Source organism: Gobio gobio (assembly GCF_949357685.1).
Source record: "Gobio gobio genome assembly, chromosome: 11".
NCBI classification, from domain to species: domain Eukaryota; kingdom Metazoa; phylum Chordata; class Actinopteri; order Cypriniformes; family Gobionidae; genus Gobio; species Gobio gobio.
The window spans coordinates 35,369,881-35,396,836 of NC_137104.1; the positions used below are offsets into that span (position 1 = coordinate 35,369,881).

At 36.3% G+C, this 26,956-nt stretch overlaps 2 protein-coding genes across 2 annotated transcripts in view; one reads left to right on the forward strand and one right to left on the reverse strand.

The window, feature by feature from the left end:
• Window positions 1–17,433, reverse strand: part of tax1bp1a (Tax1 (human T-cell leukemia virus type I) binding protein 1a) — a 37,060-nt gene extending 19,627 nt beyond the window's left edge. The window contains exons 1-6 of the mRNA XM_079828820.1: window positions 17,316–17,433; window positions 14,739–14,962; window positions 7,510–7,612; window positions 5,332–5,522; window positions 4,634–4,741; window positions 575–693 (exon numbers count right to left, since the gene is read on the reverse strand). Coding sequence (XP_079684946.1) covers window positions 575–693; window positions 4,634–4,741; window positions 5,332–5,522; window positions 7,510–7,612; window positions 14,739–14,930 — 713 coding nt within the window. The 5' untranslated portion in view covers window positions 14,931–14,962; window positions 17,316–17,433. The remainder of the gene's footprint in view (window positions 1–574; window positions 694–4,633; window positions 4,742–5,331; window positions 5,523–7,509; window positions 7,613–14,738; window positions 14,963–17,315) is intronic.
• A 1,087-nt stretch (window positions 17,434–18,520) lies between these two features.
• The window catches only part of hibadha (3-hydroxyisobutyrate dehydrogenase a), a 32,479-nt gene continuing 24,043 nt past the window's right edge, over window positions 18,521–26,956 (forward strand). The window contains exons 1-4 of the mRNA XM_079828983.1: window positions 18,521–18,633; window positions 19,762–19,922; window positions 20,057–20,166; window positions 24,012–24,133. Of these exons, the coding sequence (XP_079685109.1) occupies window positions 18,564–18,633; window positions 19,762–19,922; window positions 20,057–20,166; window positions 24,012–24,133 (463 nt within the window). The 5' untranslated portion in view covers window positions 18,521–18,563. The remainder of the gene's footprint in view (window positions 18,634–19,761; window positions 19,923–20,056; window positions 20,167–24,011; window positions 24,134–26,956) is intronic.

A 26,956-nucleotide genomic window follows, 5' to 3' on the forward strand; every position in this document is an offset into this window, starting at 1 on the left:
ACATAGAGAATAAAAGTCTGGGATTTAAAATCGTATTAAATCCTGACAATAGCCGGAAACATTATATAATAATGTTAAAGTAATTCTTTGTATGTCACAAATCAAATAATAAGATGTTTTTGCCTCCACAGAAACACAAGTTGATCATTGGATGATCATCTCAAATCATTCTGGAGAAGATGATCATCAGGATGACAAACCAGATGCTAACCTTGTAAAATTCATGTTACTTCTTCAAATCATCATCTCAAATTGCTATGCTGATAATAGAATAATTAAAAATTTTATTCAAGTTTATTTGTATAGCACTTCTCACAATACATATTGTTTAAAAGCAGCTTTACAGAAAATGCTTGTTTCAAATGCTACAATTTAAATTAAATTACATTTTTTATTCAAATGTTTTTTTTAAATATCTGACAACTCAGAGATAAAAAATAATTAATTAATTAAATGAAAATGAAAAACAAAATAAACACAATAAAAGCATTTTAACTAGTTGTTTCAGACTTTTGGAGCCCACTGTAAATATTATAATTATATTCAAGTCAGGTAACGTGTGTATGGGCCTTACCAGTCCAGTTCAGTCTCTTTAAGAACAGCTTTTTGTGTGATTTCTTGCAGGTCCTGCTCAAGCTGTCTCACTCTGGCTTGAGCCTCCTCCTTCTCCTCACGCGGGCCTTTCTGCAGCTCCTGCAATTGGACAGCAAATGCTATCAATCATACCTCCCAGCCAATCAAAATACTCCAAGAATTTTACCCAACAGCAAAAAACATTTCCTTCTACCAAACAGCTTTTAGGTTTTTATAGAGTAGTAATCTTTGGAGAATAACAGAGAATTCATAGACACTTTTAATAATGTGGCAGTTAACAAGAGACTTAATTGGAAAAGGAGGAAATACAGGTATTAGCCTGATTCAGCCAACCCCCAAAAAACGAACTAAATGACTAAGTTTTACAATAGTATGATGTCAGAAGGAAAGAAGGGGGCTTCGATTTCACTTTTGTTGCGGTGGCTCATATTTAACAGTCGTCATCAGTAAATCACAGTAACATCTGGTTCTGAAAGCACGCATACACGCCTTGTCCTCCGGCTAATCTGGTGACTCGTGGTGTTTTACGGCCGATGATGTTTCGGAATTGCAGCACAGGCAAATAAAATGTGCGGTCGTAAAATTAGCAGCCACAAAATATATACTTATGTTCTCACGATAAAGAGGAAGTCTATTTTCATATGTAAGTTCTGACAGTTTTACAGACACACGCACACTTATGGTATATGAAAGGGTTTGTGTGACTGGGGTGTGAGAGAGAATTATAAAAGTGTTAATGTTTTATTTGTGGTGTTCTTTGTCCTTTGTGACACTCATAATTCACACTTGCACACTTCAAAAGGGTCTCCAGAAGAAACACTAGGGGGCGCTGAAAGACCAACAAATCAATCAAATCATATCCTGCTGTTTTCTGGGCTCTTTTTAGAGTTTAATGTGCTTGTTGTGCACCCAAACATCAACACCACATCAGAACCAAATGGAATGACTTTTTTTTTTTTGCATATTCTTTGCTGATGTTGAGGGAAAATCCAATTTTATGGAAAGGATTTAAACATGGTACAAAGTAGTAACTGGATGAAATTAGCCAAACATATGCAATAAATAATACAAGGGACTACCTGCAATATTCTTTGGTATTGATGGTACTTACTACTTACATGATTTTATTTATTTACTTGTTTTATGCCAACTATAGAGCTATTTTAATGGCAAGAAAAGGGAAAAGATCTGTTAAAAATAGGTAAATAAATGAATAAACTTTTATAAAGGGATATAAGAGATAGATAAACTGGATAAATTATTTAGATACCATTTAAAGATTATTTAAATTGGTGCACTTAAAATTGTATTTAAATAGTACATGCATATGGTAATCATTTAGTACAACGATACACAACTGTTCAAATGTTATTTTTTTAAAGAAATGAATACTTTTAATTTAGCAAGGATTCATTAAATTGATAAAAATAAAGAGTAAGCTTTTAGGTGCAGTGTGTAATATTTATAAGGATCTATTGACAGAAATGCAATATAATATACATAACTGTTTTCAGTGGTGTATAAAGACCTTACATAACGAACCCTTATGCTTTTATTACCTTAAAATTAGCCATTTCTATCTACATAGTACATATACAGCGGGTACCCTTACAGTGAAATCAGCATTTTGTGCCGCCATGTTTCTACAGTAGCCCTAAACGGACAAACTGCTCTACAGAGCACTAGCTACTCTCTGCTGTTTCAGACGACTTTGTCCTGGGTCAGCCACAATAGCTTCTCTATGTGCTTCGAACTCCCCCTGAAATTACCTCATCGACACTGCATCTTCAATAAACCCGTCTCCGACATGAGGACTCCGATCTTTTGAATATTCCTATTTAATAATTGGTTAATCGGCACATCATCCTCAATAAACCCGTCTCCGGCGTGATGACTCCGATCTTTCGAATATTTATATATTGAAATGAGCTAGATGACATCACCATTTTCTCCGGAACGGCTATACGGCTGAATCAAATGCTGTTGCATTATTTTCCTGTTTAACACTGTGAAGCTGCTTTGAAACAATCTGCATTGTAAAAAGCACTATATAAGTTGACTTGACTTGCTTCGAAAGGGAGGGGTAAGCGGTGGGTGGTTGCAATTTGCAACCTCACCACTAGATGCCGCAAAAATTACACACTGCACCTTTAAGCAGCACGTATTCAACATGATGATATTAATAAGAAATGTTACTTGCTACACCAAATCAGCATATTAGATTTAATTCTGAATGATCACGTCATTGAATACTGGAAATTCCCCTTGACCACAGGAATTATTTACATTTTAAAGAGGTTGTGACGGATTTTTAAAAAATATATATTTTAATGTGTTCCTTGAGGTTCACATATAACGTTAAAAAAGTTTTTTTGCACAAAATAACAAATATATTCATCAATTAACCAATTATTTTCAACCTTCAACCTGACCCTTTGTCTGAAATGATCCGTTTTTAGGGGGGGCTCCTTTAAAGGGATAGTTCACCCTGAAATGAAAATAAAGCCATCTTTTACTCACCCTGCTGTTGTTCTAATGCCCTAGGTCCTTCTATCTTAAGCAGAAAAAAAAATATATTGTCCTGCATGCGCTCCTTCCTATAATGGCAGTGAACAGAGACCAGGCTAAAACATTACAAAAATTATACAAAAGTATCACGCAACGATACAGTGAGACGCGGACCACATATGGAAAGTGTTCAGGAGGCATACTATAAGGTTTTGCAAGAAAACTTTTTTTTTCTCACAAAACCTTATAGTGAACTAACCCTTTAAAAAGTGACAGGAGCCTAATATCCCTGCTGCTGTTTCTGATTTTTTCTTTGTCTTTTGTTGTTTGATTAACATTAATGACACTCACCGCTGTTGAATTACTAACTTTTATAACCTTAATTGTAAGGATTAATCTGTATTTAATTTATTCAGGGACGACCATTCTGTATTATTTTACATTTGATTCCTCATTAAATTTCTTTAGTATTTCTTACCTCACTAACTACTGTTAGATACTTAAAGCACTGTTTATTTTATTTATATCTTTATTCTATTTTATTTATTTATGCTACTGCTTGTAAATATTTTATTTGTTCTTATTTTATTACTGACTGTTGTTTACTTGTCTTTTTTGTGAATTCAATTTAGAGATCGAAATCAGGCGTGTGCTATGTGTAAGCTATTGTGCAACAATTGCCCCATTGTAAAAATAAAAATGCAATGCATGATCAAATATTTAGGTGAAATAATTATATAATTTTTGAAAAATGGCCCCTAAGACAATTTTGTTCTTTTCACAGAGCATGAGGCTGTCAGACAGTTGTGATTTCTCAAGACACCTTTCAGCAATATCTATCAGGTTGTACTAATGACATTTTATGTGTGGTATTTAAAAAAATGGATCACTTACAGCACCTTTAAATATATTCATAACAAGAATGAAAAACCGAAGACAAGAGAGAGGCAGAGAGAGAGAGGAGAGAAAATCGCGTGACTGGCTGCTGTTGTCCCAGTGGATGGGCAGGTCTCCTCCTTTCTGTTGAGTGGTTTTGGTGGACATTTACTCCTGGCTGTGTGCTCACGTTTGACGTCACGTCTACCCTCTGTGGTCGACATGGCACCGCCATGATAACAGTTGCCCATGTCAGCTTTTCTCAGTCTCTCTCTCTGTTTCTCAAACTCCCAGTTCTCTCACTCTCTGTAAATCATCCTCAGCACAGTCAGAATTACATATGGATAAATCACATGACTTTATGGGGAAGGTCAGTAATGCACACAGAGACACACACACAACCATTATCTGATAAGACAAAGTGCTCTGTGGGAGTAAGTTCACCGTCAGTCAAACATAAAGTCGTTTTACACTTGGAGACAGAAAGTCTTAAAGCACAAATGTGAACATACACACGCAGGAGAGCGCTTTGATGTGGAGATAACTTGAACTTGTGATCTCTGGTGTGTTATATGCTGCTCAAACACTGTGTGTGTAAGCCATCTTTGCTGCTTCATTGGCTGGTCACCTTTATATGGGAGAGTGTGTTTAGTACCTGGTTCTGTTGTCTCTGCCTCTCCTGTAGCTGATCTCTCTCCTGTGTGAGGAGGCGTAGTGCTTTCTGAAGCTCTTTGCACTCTTGTTGAACTTCCTCTACACGCTGCTGCTCACAAACACACAGATTGTAAGCCAAAAAAGAACAGACACAAGATCTGTTCCAAAACCTAGTGAGCTGTCTTGCAATCTACAAAGGCAGCCGCCTTCTAAGACAGCATCTATCTAGATAGATGACCGATTTGGACACTCAAAGGCAGTAATTCTGCACGGCACAAAATTAGGGCTCCACACTTCACAACTGATTTGGATAATGTTTAAAACTTTCTTTTTTACTAAGATAATAGTTTGATATGGTAATAAACATATTACAACTCAGAACACACAAATATTGGCTAAATTAATCCATGTTAATTACTTTGAACTATTCAATATTCAATGCTTTTTAGTACTGGACTAAAATGTTTATACATTTTTGTATTTAAGTTTATCTACTCTAATAAGCATAAGAACACAGGAGACAAAAATTGGGTTTTCAATTTTATTTACACTGATCTATTGCTGATGCCTTTTCAGTACTGAACTACACAAATTTATTTTTTAATATGTATTCATTTATTTTTATTTATTCAAACAAGTACCTCACTATGTATTGGAACAGGGCAAAGGTTTGTACTCATGTCTGTGTGATTTGCATACCTCAAGTAGTCCAGTCTTTGTTGTCACAACCAGTATGTCAGAGTTGCCCTCATCTTCCACTGTCAGTAGCTCCTCCCCTGTGGGCGTGGCTGGGCGGAACTGGAATGGCGTGCTCGCACCTCTGATTTCACCCGTATGTGTGACGTAGCAGAACTGATAAAACTCACCATCACTGCGGGGAACATAATAACCTAGGAAACAGCATGTAGAGTATTTGATTACCCGGTTTTGTCTTTATCGAATACAGTCTCTAACTAACAACAGAAAAGCCATTTGAAAACAAAACAAAAAGCAAAACGCCCTAACAAAACAAAACATCAAAGATTAATTTTGCAAAAACTCTTTAAAGGTGCAGCATGTAGTACAGAGGGTATGCATCGCCGTCACTTTCCCGTCGGACTGAGTGGCAAAAGCGATTATCGGTTTAAACTAAAGGTTGGACTCGATATAGTGTTCCTTACAACATACCAAAGATCCAGTGATCCATGGATATTGATATGCAGCCAGAAATAGTGTTTCCTGACATTTATATGTGCCTGATTTCGACGCTGGGGGAAAATATTAAGCAAATTTGCCTGTGAGTTCTTTATATAAATACAATATAGATAGGTCTAAATCCGGGTGATCACTTATCTCAATGTTATATATATCCTCCAGCCTTAAAACGTGTATAGTTAATGTCTGTGTTTATTTAAAAACACCCAATTATGCAGAATATAAGATGCCAAATATTTAATTTATGAGTTGTCTATACAAGATATATAGGGTATGTTTTTTAACCAAAATTCAACATATTGACACAAAATGATAACAGCAAATCCACGTTTTGTTGCCTGGAGTCCAGTTGTTTCTGTGAATTGCAGCGATCTCTTTTCTGTAGCTTTCGGCAGTCTGTAAAAATATACCTCAGATTTCTTTTCAAATCTATAGCTCTTTTCGTTAAAAACGAAAAAGAAAAAAAACAATGCAACCACTCAGCCTTTTTGCCACTTCGTGAGCGTAACCGCAGTCACTCTGGCTGACGGTGATGTCACGTGCATACCCTCTATTGACTGTTAGTGGTTGAAATGGGTACTTCTGTCCAAATTCAAAATACTGAAGAGGGTTGTTTTTCCCGCCCCCTCCTCCTCAGACTCAATGCTCACCTGGGTTGCCAGATTGAGGATAAGAAACAAGCAGGAACAAACAATTGACAATGGAAGGCGATGAGCCTCAAGTTTATCAGTTGATTTTCTATCGTTTTAATATGCAACTGGCCAAAGAGATTTTAAGATTGATCTCGAGGCTTTTTAGGTAGGGTAGTGATCTCTGACCCAGTTTGTTTGCTGGCTTCCATGTCAACAGTATGCTGTTTTCTGCCAACTGGTAACCCGGGGTGTCGATATACTATTGGGTAAATTGGCAGTGGGCGGGATCACACAGACCAAAACAAAAACAGACATTCCGACATTGAAAGTACATTTCAAAGTAGAATAACTGTTGGTAGCACTGTTTTTCGGAGAAACAAGTATGTGAACCTAGCAGCATAATCCCTAAAATCTCTGCAAACAGATTAGTATTTTTTATGCTTTAGTACAGTTAAAAAAAATACATACACCACTTTTAAGATGACATCAAAAACTATAAACTCCATTTGCTTAAATACCACTACTAATTAACTACTACTACTACTAGTAACAATCAATCTCACCCTGGTCTTATTGTGCAAAAGCAAGTTCTGACTATCCAATCAATTCCGGACAAATAAAATGATGTCCCACTCTAGAATTTCTCTTTCTTCACTTGGAAATAAGTTAACACATCGGCCTACTAACGTACAACAGAAAAGCTGCTTGCAAACAAAACAAGCAAAATCATAGCAAAAACAAAATGCGCAAACAAAACAAAAACAGCAAAGACTCATTTTGGACTCAAAGTTTCTTTATGACAAGATGGTTTACTTAATAATAATAATCAACATGGTCTGTGCAAAAAGCAACAAAAAAAAAAACGTCACAATGTAATTACAAATAAATAGCACCCATTTTCACGGTCCCATCCAATCAATTCCCGACAAATAAAATAATGTCCCACTCTACACATCTCTCCTGTTTCACTCGGAAATACATAAAATTATGGAAGAAAAATGGTTGTATTAGGCATTACATGTTGACTTTAGGCATGTGTGTGAGTGCATACCCAGAAAGATGATGGTTCGGTGAACAGTAGATCCCTCAGTGTAGTTTTCAGGCAAAGGAGACCAGAGGAACGTGTAGTAGTCTCTTGCACTGCTCCAGCCAACCTAACACACACATACATACACACACAGCAAACATTAAAGTCAGAACTAAAACTTCTGTGACCAGACCAATGAAGGCCTTTAAAAACAGTTACAGTAAAACGTATAAACACAGACTAGTTCATTTTGGCCATAACAATACAAACTACATAAACACAGAGACAATATAAAAGTTTAAGGAACACCCAGTCAAAACAGAGATGGAAAGAGAGGGAGAAAAAAGACAGAAACATTACTTACTATCAAAACATTAAACTATGTTTTATGGATCTAAAGTCCTAATACTTTGTTTCATATCAATTTCAAAGATTATAAATATCAATAAGCTCAAGGAGGAATGGAAACACTTAGCCTCCCTTTTGCACTTCTTAGCCAGCAGCAAAAGGGGGGCGCAGTGTGTGTGTGTAGGCTTGGAAAAGGAGGCGTAATGGAAAAAAAGACCGGGAAAAAGGTGAAAATTTTACACTTGCTTCAAAGGCGCCTAAAATTATGTGGTTACTCTAAAAAGTGTGCACGTGAATTTCATCATTTCTGCCTTTGAAGCAAGTGTAAAATCTTCACCTCCATAACCACCCATATTTGTGGGTGCACAAATGACTGATTATATGGTTTTATGCATTTTTAAATGAAATATGATGGTAATAAAGTACAGAAAGTAAACCACCATCATAAACATGCCACATACAGTTACATCTTACAGTTACAAACAAGACAAACACACACACACACACACACACACACATTCAGCAATTTGTCATCATGATTTTTCACAACACTACCTGACATTTACTTTGATTACAATTTATCACATCTCTTTTTTTACGGAAAGTATTCTGCTTTTATCTGGCACACAGTCATCTGTGAAGAAATCGCCAATTAATTACAGAGAAGAACAGAGGAGAGCAAGCGGAAAGAGAGAGAGAATGCATCCGAGTGTGTTTCAAACAAGCCAAGCTTGTACATACAGGAACGATAAATGATAAATTAAATAATAAGAGGGCTGACGTAACTATAAATCAAGGGCATAAGAACATGTTCGGCATGTGCACGACAACTTAATTATATAGTACCTGTCTGAGTGTGTGTGTGCCTGTGCACAAACCTATATGTATGACTATATGCATGATTACACAGCATTTTTGAGAATTGCTTAAAGGTAGCCTATTTTTAACGTGCCTCAACATCCTACTTGATAAAGAATTCTACATTTGGTCAGCCTTAAAATATTAAAGAGTTTTCCTTTTTTTTTTTAAACCAATGAACACTTTATACAATGCATAAGGAAATTAAAAACACAAACTAAAAAGCTGCAGCTTTGTATAATTATACAAATAAAAAGATCAAATACAATTATTTAGATACACTAAATTGTCAAAAGTTTTGGGACGCCTGCCTTTATGTGCACATGAACTTTAATGACATCCCATTCTTAATCTGTCGGGTTTAATATGGAGTTGGCCCACCCTTTGCAGCTATAACAGCTTCAACTCTTCTGGGAAGGCTTTCCACAAGGTTTAGGAGTGTGTTTATGGGAATTTTTGACCATTCTTCTAGAAGGGCAGTTGTGAGGTCAGGCACTGGTGTTGGACGAGAAGGCCTGGCTCGCAGTCTCCGCTCAAATTCATCCCAAAGGTGTTCTACTCTGTGAAGGCCAGAAAAGTTCCTCCACACCAAACTGGCTCATCCATGTCTTTATGGACCTTGCTAACTGCACTGGTGCGCAGTCATGTTGGAACAGGAAGGGCCCGTCCCCAAACTGTTCCCACAAAGTTGGGAGCATGAAATTGTCCAAAATGTCTTGGTACACTGAAGCATTAAGAGTTCCTTTCACTGGAACTAAGGGGCCAAGCCCAACCCCTGAAAAACAACCCCACACCATAATCCTCCCTCCACCAAACTTTACACATGGCACAATGCAGTCAGGCAAGTACCGTTCTCTTGGTAACCGCCAAACCCAGACTCATCCATCGGATTGCCAGACAGAGAAGCGTCATTCATCACTCCAGAGCACACATCTCCACTGCCCTAGAGTCCAATGGCGATGTGTTTTACACCACTGCATCAGACGCTTTGCATTGCACTTGGTGATGTAAGGCTTGAAAACCCATTCCATGAAGCTCTCTACGCACTATTCGGACTCAATTTATATTAGGTGGCCTTAACTACTATGTACTAACATTTTAATTAATCCATTTGATACAATGCACTTATTGTGTACATACATGTTTTTACATTGTACTTACATTTAAAAAAATACCTGCATGTAATTACATCTGTAATTAATTTCTGTAGTTACATTTGTAATTACACAGTTGACACGTCCCTTACACCAAACCCTACCCTTAAACTTACCCATACCACCACACCTGTCCATAACTCTACCCGTATCCCACCTCAATATCAGCAAAGGTGTTTTGCAAAACAGTTTGAACACAGTAAGTACATTGTACTTAATTTTTTAAGTACAATGTACTTAAGGCCTTACATTTTTAGGCCTTAAATTTAACTTAAATTTTTTTATGTAAATACTTAGTACTTAAGGCCACCTAATATAAAGTGTGGCCAACTGTTCTTGAGCTAATCTGAAGTCCACACGAAGTTTGGAGGTCTGTAGCTAAAGTTGGAGACTTTTGCCCACTGTGCGCCTCAGCGTGTGCTGACCCCACTCTGTGATTTTATGTGGCCTACCACTTCGTGGCTGAGTTGTTGTTGTTCCAAATTGCTTCCACTTTGTTGTAACGCTAATAACAGTTGACGTGGGATATTTAGTAGTGAGGAAATTTCACGAACGGACTCATTGCACAGGTGGCAACGCTTGAATTCACTGAGCTCCTGAGAGTGACCCTTCTTTCACAAATATTTGTAGAAGCAGTCTGCATGCCTAGGTGCTTGATTTTATACTTCTATGGCTATGGAAATGATTGGAACACCTGAATTAAATTTTTTGGAGGGGTGTCCCAATACTTTTGGCAATATAGTGTATATTACAAAAATATTAAATGAAATAACATAAAACTGAAATTGTATATAATTATAATAATTAATCATTTAATTCTATTTTTGCTGAGTAAAACAAAATCGACAGAAAATGTAAGTAATTTCTAAACTGTTGTTATGCAATACACAGCTGTCTATTCAGAGCAGTACCTTTTCAATACCAGCAGAGGGAGCTTGTGGTTCACTAAGTATTACATTACAAAGCACAGGTTAAGGTGTGTATTAAATGTGTGTGAGTGCCTGAGAATAAGTCCTATATTCCCTCATTGATTATTTTAGTCCATAGATATTGTCAGAATTTATCCATCCATTATTATGGTCTATAATAAGTCTAACTACTATCATCTAGATATGATTTATACATAGCAGGTAATATCAGTTATTTCACTAGATCTTATTGCAGACACAAATATGACAATAGAAATTTCAAAAGAAAAAGCATAAAGGATTCAGTTGTCAAACGATAACAGCATCCAGCACAACAGCACATGCGTGCAAACACACACACACACACATTCACACCGCAACCCTTTTCCCTCATAAACTAACCATCAAAACGAGTGATATTGAGTGGATTAAACATCTTTTTTCCAATCCACATTTTCCCCTGCAACCCACCACTCTAAATGCTGTCTGGAAAGATCTGGTTGATTTGAAGTGCCTTTAATACGAGTCATAAACTGTCATTGTCTCTTAACAAGATGTTAAGTTTCCATGCACTCATTTCCTCCAGATTAAGTGCAAGATTAAATTTCAACATGAAAGGAAGAGCGAGAATAAAGAACGTGAGAATAAATCGGATGGAAGGATATACAGTGAGGAAAATAAGTTTTTGAACACCCTGCTATTTTGCAAGTTCTCCCACTTAGAAATCATGGAGGGGTCTGAAATTGTCATCGTAGGTGCATGTCCACTGTGAGAGACATAATCTAAAAAAAAAAATCCAGAAATCACAATGTATGATTTTTTAACTATTTATTTGTATGATACAGCTGCAAATAAGTATTTGAACACCTGAGAAAATCAATGTTAATATTTGGTACAGTAGCCTTTGTTTGCAATTACAGAGGTCAAACGTTTCCTGTAGTTTTTCACCAGGTTTGCACACACTGCAGGAGGGATTTTGGCCCACTCCTCCACACAGATCTTCTCTAGATCAGTCAGGTTTCTGGCCTGTCGCTGAGAAACACGGAGTTTGAGCTCCCTCCAAAGATTCTCTATTGGGTTTAGGTCTGGAGACTGGCTAGGCCACGCCAGAACCTTGATATGCTTCTTACAGAGCCACTCCTTGGTTATCCTGGCTGTGTGCTTCGGGTCATTGTCATTTTGGAAGAGCCAGCCTCGACCCATCTTCAATGCTCTAACTGAGGGAAGTTTTTGTTCCCCAAAATCTCGCAATACATGGCCCCGGACATCCTCTCCTTAATACAGTGCAGTCGCCCTGTCCCATGTGCAGAAAAACACCCCCAAAGCATGATGATACCACCCCCATGCTTCACAGTAGGGATGGTGTTCTTGGGATGGTACTCATCATTCTTCTTCCTCCAAAAACGTTTAGTGGAATTATGACCAAAAAGTTCTATTTTGGTCTCATCTGACTACATGACTTTCTCCCATGACTCCTCTGGATCATCCAAATGGTCATTGGCAAACTTAAGATGGGCCTGGACATGTGCTGGTTTAAGCAGGGGAACCTTCCGTGCCATGCATGATTTCAAACCATGACGTCTTAGTGTATTACCAACAGTAACCTTGGAAACGGTGGTCCCAGCTCTTTTCAGGTCATTGACCAGCTCCTCCCGTGTTGTTCTGGGCTGATTTCTCACCTTTCTTAGGATCATTGAGACCCCACGAGGTGAGATCTTGCATGGAGCCCCAGTCCGAGGGAGATTGACAGTCATGTTTAGCTTCTTTCATTTTCTAATGATTGCTCCAACAGTGGACCTTTTTTCACCAAGCTGCTTGGCAATTTCCCCGTAGCCCTTTCCAGCCTTGTGGAGGTGTACAATTTTGTCTCTAGTGTCTTTGGACAGCTCTTTGGTCTTGGCCATGTTAGTAGTTGGATTCTTACTGATTGTATGGGGTGGAGGTGGACATTTTAAAGGCAGACTAACAGGTCTTTGAGGGTCAGAATTCTAGCTGATAGACAGGTGTTCAAATACTTATTTGCAGCTGTATCATACAAATAAATAGTTAAAAAATCATACATTGTGATTTCTGGATTTCTTTTTTTTTATTATTATGTCTCTCACAGTGGACATGCACCTACGATGACAATTTCAGACCCCTCGATGATTTTTAAGTGGGAGAACTTGCAAAATAGCAGGGTGTTCAAATACTTATTTTCCTCACTGTAGTTGTTTTCTTACAAAAAGCATTTCTGTGTATGGAAACCTAGGCCATGTTGTAGGCCATGCACAGACCAGGGGCCTGATGTATAAATGTTGCTTATGCACAGAATGGGCATAGAAATGTGCGTAAGCAATTACCAACGCATATATTGGGATTTAAACACTATGTTTTACATCTGATATACACATTTAAATATGTGTATTTAAATACACGATTAAATATGCCACTCTCATTAATGAAGTTAAAGGCACAATATGTACGATTTTTGGATTAAAATATCCAAAAACCACTAGAACAGTGTTATATATTTTGTTGACTTGTGTACCTACCTTATCCCAAATGTCTCCAAGAATGTTTAAATTCAGAGAAATACGCTATTTTATCCAGGACACGGATCGTGTCCATGCGCCGCCTATCAATGACATCATACCCCTGTTACCCTCGATTTCCGGTTTTATTTTGTAGAAACCATGGAAACCCCAAAGCTGTTTAATATATTATGTATTTTATTAGACAGGTGAGCAACTGTTTGGATACATTCATCGACAGAAAAATAATAATTTTTATATATCTTAACACGGTTTGTCTTATTGTTTAAATCTCGTTTTCTTGATTTACCGTGAGTACCATGTTTTTCTATGCCTAATATCGATCTAGCTTACTGCAGTGTGCAACAAGTGTCTCATAGCAGCCAACGAGCAAATGCACAAAGTAGCATTATAACGTAACATTCAACACACTAAAATGTATCTAATATGATAAAACAGTGCTGCGTTGCCCCACATTCTGCTGCGTTGCCCCACATTCGCATGACTGGAAGAAATGGAAGCGGTCATCTGCTGCATAATACAAGTTCCGCGAAATCATGGTGTCATCAAGCTACGCCTTTGTTTTGAATAAGCGACCTCTAGCAGCGAAAAATTACATACTGGGGCTTTTAAACCTTATCCAGAAGTTACAACATTTTTTATATTAATTTTAAAAAGAAATATTTGTAGTGGGTGCACCGCTTATGATCACTTTTCCTGTGGCATGCTGTGTTTTAATGTTTTATTTTTTAATGTTCAATGCGCACTGTACTCCAAGCAGATGGCTTAGCAACATAAGACAGTATAATGCCAGAAGGAATCGCTTGTTGATCAAACCAAATGTTTTGTCAGTGATGCGGCGAGTCAGACAATAATTTACACTGCAAAAAAATAAGGCCTATCGGTTTCCATTAAAAATATTTAAACGTCCTAAAATATATGTTTACCTTAAAGGCAAAGTAACTAAATACTAATTAAGTACAATTAAATACTATTTGGCCAGTGGAAAAGATTGAGAATAACTCTTCTCTGGAAACTTTATCTGAAATGTTATACAATTTTGATTTATTTATTCAAAAACAAGGCAAGGATACTGAATGATTTTTAGCAATGTAATGTGACGGCACATAGTCGTCCGTATCTCATATTTTCCTAAGTACCGTTAAACATGGTATCATATGGATGGGAATATGCATGGATATGCAAATGACCTTGTAAGCTCCATATATGTTTATTTAGGGGAGTAGACGGGGTGGAGATGCATGTACGCACAATCTTCCACTGACTGGGTTTTATAAAGGGAATTTTGCGCAGGTTCTGGTGTACACTTGTGTTATAAAGCTGAACACTTTTGTGCATCCGCAAAATCTAGCTTTTGTGTGTACGCACACTTTTAGGATGAAATCTACGGAAAGTTTTATACATGAGGACCCTGATCTTTTATAGACTTGGATAAGATAATATATACTAACCTTAAAGATGCCAACCCAATCTTTGGGATGTGGGGTGATGAAAGGGGTGAGAGTGTAATGACATTCAAGTGCTGCCTGCGGGAGGAAGCTTTTCCCAACATTCTGGAAGATGACATGGGCGAAGTTGGACGTCTCCATGACAACACTTCCTCCACCAGGAGATGCTCCCGTATTACAGGCTGACGACATCATAAGTGCTCAATGAAAGCCTGTTATTGGTCTACCTGAAACGAGATGGAATAAAACTTACAAATAAATAATGAGGTCTGACACATTTTCTCTTTCATAATATAAGGGATAATGTTCAGTCAGATGGTCATTATCATGAAATAACCCCAACAGGGACCTGTATCACACTAAAGGAGTTTTTCAATTATTATTCTGCATTATTACTTAGCTACTTAACAAATGAATTTAAATTATTAATGCTGTCAAATTAATTAATCATGATCTAATGTAAAAGTTTGTGTATGTCTATATATATATATTTTTTTTTTGTGGTCAGAATTATTGGCACCCCTGGTAAATATGATCAAAAATAAAATAAAATAAATGTATTAATAAATATGTAAAAATAAATATGCATTGTTTATCCTTTTGATCTTTTATTAAAAAAAAAATCACAAAAATCAATGCAGATTTATTTTTACAGCCATCTTTGATCATATTTACCAGGGTTGCCAATAATTCTGACCACAACTGTATATATATATTTGTGTGTGTGTGTAATATTTTTTTCTGTATTTTTGATCAAATAAATGCAGGCTTGACGAGTATAAGAGACGTACACACACACACACACACACACACACACACACACACACACACACACACACACACACACACACACACACACACACACACACACACACACACACACACACACACACACACACACACACACACACACACACACACACACACACACACACACACACACACAGTACTGGTCAAAAGATTGGAAACATTACTATTTTTAATGTTTTTGAAAGAAGTCTCTTATACTCATAATTTATTTGATCAAAAATACTGAAATAATATTGTGAAATATTACAATTTAAAATAATGGTTTTCTATTTTAATATATGTTAAAATATAATTTATTTCTGTGATGCAAAACAAATCATTCTAATATGCTGATTTATTATCAATGTTGGAAACATTTGTGCTCAGTCATTTTTTCTTTCTTTTTTTGAAAGGAATTAATACTTTTATTCAGCATGGATGTGTTAAAGTGATAGTTAAGATTCGTATTGTTAGAAAAGATTTATATTTTTAATAAATGCTGTTCTTTTTAACTTTTTATTCATCAATGAATCCTCCAAAAAGTATCACAGATTACAAAAAAATATTAAGCAGCACAACTGTTTCAATGAGTATCAAATCAGCATATTAGAATGATTTCTGATGAAAATTCAGCTTTGCATTACAGAAATTAAATATATATTAAAGTATATTAATATAGAAAACATTATTTTAAATTGTAATAATATTTTACAATATTACCGTTTTTTCAGTATTTTTGATCAAATAAATGCAGGCTTGATGAGCATAAGAGACTTCTTTTAAAAACATAAAAAATAGTAATGTGTCCAAACTTTTGACCGGTACTGTACAGATGTGTGTGTGCGTAAGACCATGGAATAACCAGTAACACAGGCACAGCTATGTAGAAAACATTGGTTTTACAGAACGAACGGTTACAATGTTGCCCTGAAATTATTATTATTATTTTTTTATTTAGTTGTGATGAACCAATCAGAATCAAGTATTATCTTATATAACATCTCTCCTAATTCATTTTAATTCCTGAAATGTTTACATAAATTTATATTTAGTTCATGATGTTACTGTGAAAGTTTAATGACATTATAGGCTAATATCTGAGGACTTTTTTATTAAAAATTGCATGATGGTGTGTTTAAGCAATATATAGGCTATCATTTTACTGAATATAAATGTTATTTAGATGCTTAAATATTTCCGAGCTGACATATATTTGGAAGAAGACCTGCCCTATTACAGGCCGGATGGGGCGATGCCGATTAGGCCTGTATAGATGCTACTGCTGATGGTGCTGTCATCCCTGTTCAGTGACAGCTCGAATATAGCTGAATATAGCAAATGACATAAGCGCACTAAACTCATTCAACGTGACATTCCTTCTTGATGTTACTAAAACATGACATTCTTAAAACAAAAGCCACTTTATAGATCTATTTCACTTGCATCATTCTGCTAACTACCAAGTCACAGCGGGTTTTAATGATAGTTAGAAGTACACTAGATGACATAGCATTTATTCTATATATATATATATATATATATATATATATATATATATATATATATATATATATATATATATATATATATATATATATATATATATATATATATATACGACATAATCACTGCCGGTGTCCTTAAAGGATGAGCTGATTAAATGAGTTTTAATCAGTCCACTGCAATCCCACCCATACATCGAGATGGACCGCATCCAATTCCATCATATATTTCCAAGATTATCACTATATATATATATATTATAGCCGCCGCTCAATAAATTCGTTATACCTGTAATCCATGTTTACTTGAAGATCTGTAACTCTTGTTGGTTAGATTGCTAGACAACGCAGATTGAGCTCATCCCTGTCATGTAGCTGAACCGGGTGTCAACATGTTTTGGGAATCTAGAAACGTCATTGTTACTTCCGGTCAGTTGCGCCCTGTGATTGGTTTATCTACTCTTGTCACAGAAATTCGCGGTTTACCATTGGTTAGTGAATAACCCCAACAAAATAAGAGATGGGTCGTCCGATTCTTTTCAGCAGATCGGTTCTTTCGAATGGGAACCGGTTAAAAAAAAAACTCTATTCACTTAAAATGTTCGATTCGTGAACGAATCATTTTCAGTCCAAATGAAAAGAATGATTCCTTAACGATTAGGATATTGTTTCACCAAAACATACGTGGAAATTATTTCTAAAAATGTCAAGCATTGCCCAAGACGTTTTAGAATACAGAATGGTCATTGTATGCAACATTTGATCATTTAATATGTTTATGTTTACTTCCTATATTGGCAGCACGGCTGTGTATATTTTAGTTAATCAAAAGTGTATAGTATAGGCTATAGTTTTTTAAGTGTATATATAAATAATATCTAAAATTAAGGGTGATGATAAGCAAGTATTGGGCAAAGCACGAATCTAAGGCACTGAATTAATGGCATTGGAATCAAAATCCGAAAACGGAACATTAATATTGGGGCTCTTGCAGTTCCCATATTATGAAAAATGAATTTCTTGATTACTGGATACAATGTTTTACAAAGCATTTATAAATATTAACCTCACAATCAACACTTTCCAGTGAACAGATAGAAGTGACCATAACTATATATATAAAAAAAAAAATACTAAAGAAACGTACACGTTTGTGGGAACCCTGAACTATGAGTTCAGTCAGTCGGTGTCATTTCAATTCAAGCATTCATATGAGTAATAATATCTAAACATCAGCGAAGAGATTAGCACAAACCGTCACTCTTGGATGTGGAAATGTGATTGTTTCCCTTTAAGTGCAAGGACAACATGATCGTAAGTTTACTTAGACGCTTAAAACGTCTAGCCTTTCGTAATCTTTTAAGAACTCTTTTCAAAGAAATCACAGCAGGAACTGGGGGTCGGTGAGAAACTGCCTGATATCTCGCAGACAAATCCTTATCAGTGATTGGAGGAATGGTGTTGTCAATCATAGAGCCCGCCCCCTGAGTTCCTGACTCGTTCACTGTCACTGAGTCGCTGAGGTCAAGAGAAAAGCATGGCCGCTTTGTTTAGAGGGTATCGGAATTTTTATAAAAGAAGCTGTAAACATGTGGAGCTCACATTCGGTATGTTATTTCTGCATTAATTCTTAATAGACAGTTCAAAGGGATTAAAGCACCGCTAAATTGCAAAAAACATTGAAAATTTAGACTTTTCATCTGATTTGTTTGTCAGTCTGCAAAATATCTGAACATATATTAAATATACTTGCACATATATGTCAAAATATATGAGCAGTCATTGTGCACAATAAGCAAATCACTGCTTTTTAAGAAATGTAAGTTGTGCAATGCAGCTTGGGGTTTGGGAGCTCAACTGTAAACTATAAACAATTAAGTGTTATTAAAAATTAAAGACACTTGTCACCCTTTCCACCAAATTCAGATAATAGACTTAAGCTTTTTTTGTCACCTCATTTAGTCAAGTCAACTTTATTTATATAGCGCTTTTAACAATGTAGATTGTTTCAAAGCAGCTTTACAGTGTTAAACAGGAAAATAATGCAGCATAATTTTATTCAGCTGTATAGCCATTCTGGAAAAATTTCAAGTATCATACAGTGACAGTGTGGGCTTTAGATCAATAATTTGATCAGTAATTTAGTTTAAATGGTTATTTTAGTTTATTATTTAGATGTATTTCGATGTTTAGTTGAAAAATTTAATGTCCCCATTTAGTGAGTTTATACATAATATATATGTTTATTTTGAGTTTTCCTCCAAACATCTGGATAAGGTCTATAAACTTAACTTAAACTATTTATATTGATGGTTAAATGAATTGTATATCTTGCGAAGACTTCTTAATGGTGCTTAATGTTTTATTCTATGAATCTGATTGATTAAACTCCTGTTATACGGACATTACAATTTTACAGGATTGCTTTCACATATTTACTGATTTGTAGATATTAAAACATCTTCTGTTGTCAGTTTTGGTAAACTCTTGAACTATTATGGCTTTTGGTTTAAATAGAGAAGATTGTATATGTTTATGTATGTATGTATGTATGTATGTATGTATGTATGTATGTATGTATGTATATATATATATATATATATATATATATATATATATATATATATATATATATATATATATATATATATATATATATATATATATATATATATATATATATATATATATTTTTTTTTTTTTTTTTTATGTATTTATGTATTATATTTTTTCAGTATCCTGTAGATCAATGGCCTCCAAGACCCCAGTGGGCTTTATTGGACTGGGAAACATGGGGACACCTATGGCTAGAAACTTACTGAAGCATGGATATCCTGTCATTGCTACTGATGTCTTCCCAGAGTGTTGCAAAGAGCTTCAGGATTCAGGAGCACAGGTATAAGTGTCTGTTTCTCACAGAATGTGGTAAAAACAAAATAAATCACCATCATTCCATTGTTTGGTTAATGTCTAGACTGTACAGATCTGTGTATGAGCCTATGGAAATAATTACCCTGCTTTTCCTTCCAGATCCTGGATTCCCCCGCTGAAGTGGCTGATAAAGCTGACCGCATCATCACCATGCTACCATCCAGCCCCAATGTCATTGAGGTTTACACAGGTTCCAATGGCATCCTTAAGTATGTCCTCTCAGAATTAACTGTCAGCAGTGTTTACTCCTAAATCCATACTTACTGAATTTGAACAGATTGGAGAAAGTGCTGAATTCTTACATTTTATACAGTGCCATCCGCTAATATTGGCACCCTTGGTAAATATGAGCAAAGGCAGCAGTGAAAATAAATCTGCATTGTTTATCCTTTTTATCTTACAAAATTCTAACCTTTCAACATTCTCCAATGAATGTTGGCCACAGTAAAATATTTCTGAAGTATATTCCCATTTATATTGGCACACCAGGGTGACTAGGGGCATGATATTGTCCAGCCATGACTTCAATATCCAGCTATGAGTATAAATATGAGGAAACACAAATGCCAAATTCCCTTAATCATCCATCACAATGAGTAAAACCAAATAATATAGTTCTGATGTGCAGCAAAAGATTGTTGACCTTCACAAAATAGAGTTAAGAAAATAGCTAAAGCATTGAAAATCCCTATTTCTACAATCCGGGCAATAATTAAGAATTTCCAATCAACTAAATATGATACAAATCTGCCTGGAAGAGGACGTGTGTCTATATTGTCTTAATGCACGGTGAGGAGGAGAGTTTAAGTGGCCAAAGACTCTAAGGATCACAGCTGGAGAATTGTAGAGATTAGTTGAGGTCAGAAAGCCTAAAAAAAATCATCAAACATCACCTACATCACCACAAGTTGTTTGGGAGGGTTTCAAGAAAAATCCTACTCATTCATCCAAAAGCAAACTCCAGCATATTCAGTTGTCAGATATGACTGGAACTTCAAAAGGGACCTGGTTCTGTGGTCAGATGAAACAAAAAAAAGTACCCCATGCCCAGGGTTAAATTTGTTGCTGGATCTTTGATGTTATGTGCATATTTTTTTGCTGGAGGTCGTGGGCATCTTGTTTAGATATCATGGATTCTAAATACCAACAGATGATAAATCAAAACCTGACCGCTTCTGCTAGAAGTCTTATAATGGGCCGTGGTTGGATCTTCCAGGGACAATGATCTAAAACATCCAAATCAACACAAAATGGGTCACTGAGCACAAAATGAAGCTTCTGCCATGGCCGTCCCAGTCGCCTGACCTGAACCCTATAGAAAATGAGGGGTGAACTAGAAGAAGCACCAACATGGATCTGGGAATCTGGAGAGATTCTGTATGAAGGAATGGTCTCTGATCTCTTGTCGGGTGTTCTCCAAACTCATCAGGCATTATTATTTTTTTAATTTTTTTATTTAACCTTTATTTAACCAGGAAAAGTCCCATTGAGTTACAGTAACTCTTCTCCCAGGGAGTCCTGGCCAAGACTGGCGGCCAAAAGTTTCAATACATAAAAGACAGAACATAAATTACATAATACACCACAAATCTCTATACATACACTATACATACTAGAAAACAAACAAATCATTATACTTGACGTTAGCAGATACAAACATACAATTGTAAAAGGCACCTAGTTAAAAACAACTGCACAGTTCAGTCAGAGTTGACTTTAAAAGGTTTTTAAAAGTATTGATAGATGGAAGTGACACTAGATTTAAGGTGTTTTGGAGTTAATTCCAGACATTTGGTGCATATGATGAGAACGCTTTTTTACCAAGGGCTGTTCTTGTTGATGGAATAATTAGTAGTATTTTCTTTGACGACCTTGTCCTATAAACACTATTTTGGTAAATAAGCAAATTTGAAATATAGATGGGTAATTTACCCATTAGTGCTTTCGCAATAAAAATCAATAAATGGAATTTCCTTCTGAGGGAGAGGGAGGACCATTGTACAGTTTCATACAGAGTGCAGTGGTGAGTCCTAGCTGCTGCACCTGTAATGAAACGTAAAGCTGAGTGGTATAGTACATCTAGTTTTTTTAATAAAAATGAAGAAGAGTGCATATAAATTAGGTCACCATAGTCCAAAACTGATAAGAATGTGCTCTGCACCAACCTTTTCCTTGCTGAATATGGAAAGCACTTCTTTAATCTAAAATAAAAACCTAACTTGGGTCTGAGTTTTTTTAAAAGGCTCTCAATATGGACCCCAAAAGACAATTTATCATCCAACCAAATACCTAGGTATTTGTAGGAAGTCACTCTCTCTATTGGAGTACCACTGTTTTTTTAGCATTTAATACCAACTTTAATCCTACCAGCGATTTTTGTACCTGACTAAAGGCAGACTGTAAGTTATGAATTGCTTCCTTCAATGACATAGCCGAGGTATACAAAATAGTATCATCTGCGTACAAGTGAGCCTTTGCTTGATTCAGATTCAAACCTAAATTATTTATATAAATAGAAAATAAAATAGGACCCAAAATTGATCCTTGGGGGACACCCATTTTTACTTCTAGCAAGGATGAAGTACAATTATCTAATGCCACACACTGAGTTATACCACTCAGATAATTCGAAAACCAATTTAGCACAGTTACTAAAACCTATGTTTTGCAATCTTTGCAGAAGAAGATGATGGTCAACAGTGTCGAATACTTTAGACAAATCAATAAATAAAGCAGCACAAGACTTTTTATCATCTAAAGCATTAACAATATCATTGATAACAGAGGTTACAGCCGTAATTGTACTGTGTCCTTGCCGGACACCAGACTGAGTGGGACTTAAAATACAGTTGTCAGCTAAAAGATGTTTTAGTTGCTCATTTATAAGAGACTCAAACAATTTAGCCAAGACAGATAGCCTGGAGATTGGCCGATAATTGTCTAAGGCTGACGGGTCTCCACTTTTTAATAGTGGGAGGACAAATGCAGATTTCCATGACTTTAGACTTTAGAATTATAGAAGAAGGATCAGAGCTGTTAGGTTTAGGTTAGGTTAACCCTAACCCTAACTTGGGAAAAGCATGTTGCAATAATTGGGTGCCAATAATTGTGGCCAATGTGAACTTGAGTAAAAAGACCCCCCCCCCCCCCCCCCCCCCACTTTCAACGGTTTTACTTCAATGAAATGTTTGAATTTTGTGACTTTTTTTAATGAAAGATCAAAAGGGTAAACAATGCAAATTTATTTTCGCAGCATCTTTTGCTCATTATTTAGCAAGCAAGCTTTAAATTGAAATCAAAAGTGACATTTTAAGACATTTATAATGTTAAAAAAATAATATTTTTTTAATAAATGCTATTCTTTTGAACCTTAATTATTTTCATTGAAGAATCCTAAAAATGTATTGCATGTATCATTCCATGAGAATGGGATGGGAGTTTGGGAGTTGATGATCGGTTTATAATTATTTAAATCATATTTTATGATTTAAATAAATCATTTTAAAATAAAAACAATCAAAATAAAACCCTAACCCTTACTAGGAAAAGATTAAATATTTTTGTTTACCTGCATGTCATGTTACCACAACCAACATCAGAGAACCGTGAACATGCAAATGTGTTGTTAAATTATTTAACATAAAATCTCAAGTTAATATTTTTTGGTAAGAAAAGCAGTTCAGATTACCAAAAAGTTTGGAATCCCTACAATAAGACAAACAAAACCTTTTGTATAGACTTTTTGACAACGTTTATGGTGTGGTTAATGATCAGAACAAGTTAAATTGTTCCGTTAATAGATTAGTTTCTGATTACTGGACTCCTAAATGTGAACATCCATCCATCCATCCATCCATTATTTGGATTTTTCCATTCATCCAATCCATCCATCTATCAATCCAAAAAAATATAGAAAATAGGCAGTGGTAACATGTCTAAATTGGATTGCACAAAATAGACCTGTTTAAATATTCCTAAGCTTTCTATGCTAAATATTCCTAAGCTTTCCAATGATATTTAGCCTTCTGTTTCTTGATTTTGTCCTCTTCTTCAGGAAGATAAAAAAAGGCACCCTTCTTATTGACTCCAGCACCATCGACCCATCAGTGTCAAAGGAGATGGCTATTGCTTCTGAGAAGATGGGTGCAGTGTTCATGGATGCTCCGGTGTCAGGAGGTATGTCCAACCTGGAAACAACCTCTTATTACCAACAACGTAATATTCTCTTTGAGTTTGATTGACAAGATCACATTGTTTAGATTTCTTGGAAGTGCTAACTGTGGAGATGCAATTACAGTGTTACGTGTTGTTTAATGATTGAACTGTGTTCTCACTCAGGATTTATTGTGGTCAGTAGGTTCACAGAATGTGTCTGGGTTTGTCTGTTCAATGACGTCATTTTGGATATTTTTGTTACTAATTTTGATTTCCTGTACCTATATATGCCTGTTCCTATGGCTTATGCTCTACTCACAGATCAGTAAGATATAGCAACACTGAAGTTAACCTTCAAGCTCAGGAAGTAAAAATTCGGTAATTTAAAAAAAGAATACATGTATAATATATAAAATATATTATATACACACTCACCTAAAGGATTATTAGGAACACCATACTAATACTGTGTTTGACCCCCTTTCGCCTTCAGAACTGCCTTAATTCTACGTGGCATTGATTCACAAGGTGCTGAAAGCATTCTTTAGAAAGGTTGGCCCATATTGATAGGATAGCATCTTGCAGTTGATGGAGATTTGTGGGATGCACATCCAGGACACGAAGCTCCCATTCCACCACATCCCAAAGATGCTCTATTGGGTTGAGATCTGGTGACTGTGGGGGCCATTTTAGTACAGTGAACTCATTGTCATGTTCAAGAAACCAATTTGAAATGATTTGAGCTTTGTGACATGGTGCATTATCCTGCTGGAAGTAGCCATCAGAGGATGGGTACATGGTGGTCATAAAGGGATAGACATGGTCAGAAACAATGCTCAGGTAGGCCGTGGCATTTAAACGATGACCAATTGGCACTAAGGGGCCTAAAGTGTGCCACGAAAACATTCCCCACACCATTACACCACCACCACAAGCCTGCACAGTGGTAACAAGGCATGATGGATCCATGTTCTCATTCTGTTTACGCCAAATTCTGACTCTACCATCTGAATGTCTCAAATGAAATCGAGACTCATCAGACCAGGCAACATTTTTCCAGTCTTCAACTGTCCAATTTTGGTGAGCTCATGCAAATTGTAGCCTCTTTTTCCTATTTGTAGTGGAGATGAGTGGTACCCGGTGGGGTCTTCTGCTGTTGTAGCCCATCCGCCTCTAGGTTGTGCGTGTTGTGGCTTCACAAATGCTTTGTTGCATACCTCAGTTGTAACGAGTGGTAATTTCGGTCAAAGTTGCTCTTCTATCAGCTTGAATCAGTCGGTCCATTCTCCTCTGACCTCTAGCATCAACAAGGCATTTTCGCCCTCAGGACTGCCGCATACTGGATGTTTTTCCCTTTTCACACAATTCTTTGTAAACCCTAGAAGTGGTTGTGCATGTTGTACTCAGTACTCAGACCGGCCCGTCTGGCACCAACAACCATGCCACGCTCAAAATTGCTTAAATCACCTTTCTTTCCCATTCTGACATTCAGTTTGGAGTTCAGGAGATTGTCTTGACCAGGACCACACCCCTAAATGCATTGAAGCAACTGCCATGTGATTGGTTTATTAGATAATTGCATTAATGAGAAATTGAACAGGTGTTCCTAATAATCCTTTAGGTGAGTGTGTGTGTATATATATATATATATAATTTAAAAAAAAATATGTATAAAGTTATTTTAGTCCCTTTTAATGGTTGAATTTAGGTTTGTAATTGTTTACCTTAAAGGTAGGGTAGGCAACTTCAGAGAGCAAGCTAGCTTTGAAAGCATTAGATCCCATGTCTCCAAAGCCACGCCTCCTTCAAAACACATGAAGGCACACAGCAGAGTCTGCAAAGCATCATGAGAGATGCTGTTAAATTATCTCATGTCTCAGAAATGCAAAAATCTGATTCTGAGGATGTTAACAGCTCTGAGTAGACCGTCACGGGTTGCCATCCAATAATTACAGTTATAACATGGCGTGAACGCAGCATAAGCTCGTTGTTTTACTTCAGGAGGAACTGTAAAAGGTGGCTGCTGTTGGTTTATGGTTGGTTTATTCCCGGTGAATATGAGTCTACAACTCTGCATAGCCTCATGGAACGTGCTGATGTGCAGGGTGTGCAGGGGAATGGAAATACATATGTTGACAGGCAGGCAGGACACCGTATCGAATGCAATGATTTTGAAAAAACATCTTTTTCTCTCTGTTTTGGACTTCCGTTCACACTGAGATGGCATTTTTGTCCTGCGAAAACTGAGCTTTTTGAAAACGCATTCCCAAATGGATAAATATGAATATTGTGTTGTAGTGTGGACTGTGAAAACAGATGTATTTAAACACGATTACGATGTTTAGTCATGTGATGCATATTGAACCTATAGATATGGTAATGTGTGTGCTATTCACTTTCACACTGTTGCTAAAGATATGTACGCTATTCATATCGCAGTCCTGTGAAGATGACAGAAAATTTGCTCGCAATTGCTGTCCAGCGGCAAAACATGAGAGCAGTTGCGTTTTAGAACAAACATATAATAGTGTCTGAGAGCAACCTGGAAGCATCAGTGAATGGTGGAATAGCGAAGAATAGCATGATAACTTTATGATGTCTGTTCTGTCTATATCATCTCAGGTTTTACGCATGCGCAGTAAGGTGAATTTAGAGTTTTCCAATGTTTCAGTTAGGGGTGGTGAAAAAAATCGATTATCGATTAATCGCGAGTATGTTATGGACAAGTATGAATCGATAATTAAATTTTCAAAAATCGATTTTTTTATTAATCTAAACCTGACACTACCACCGTGTGTGTGTGTGTTCATTAGATGAATGTAAATCTGTCGTTAATGCTGAGAT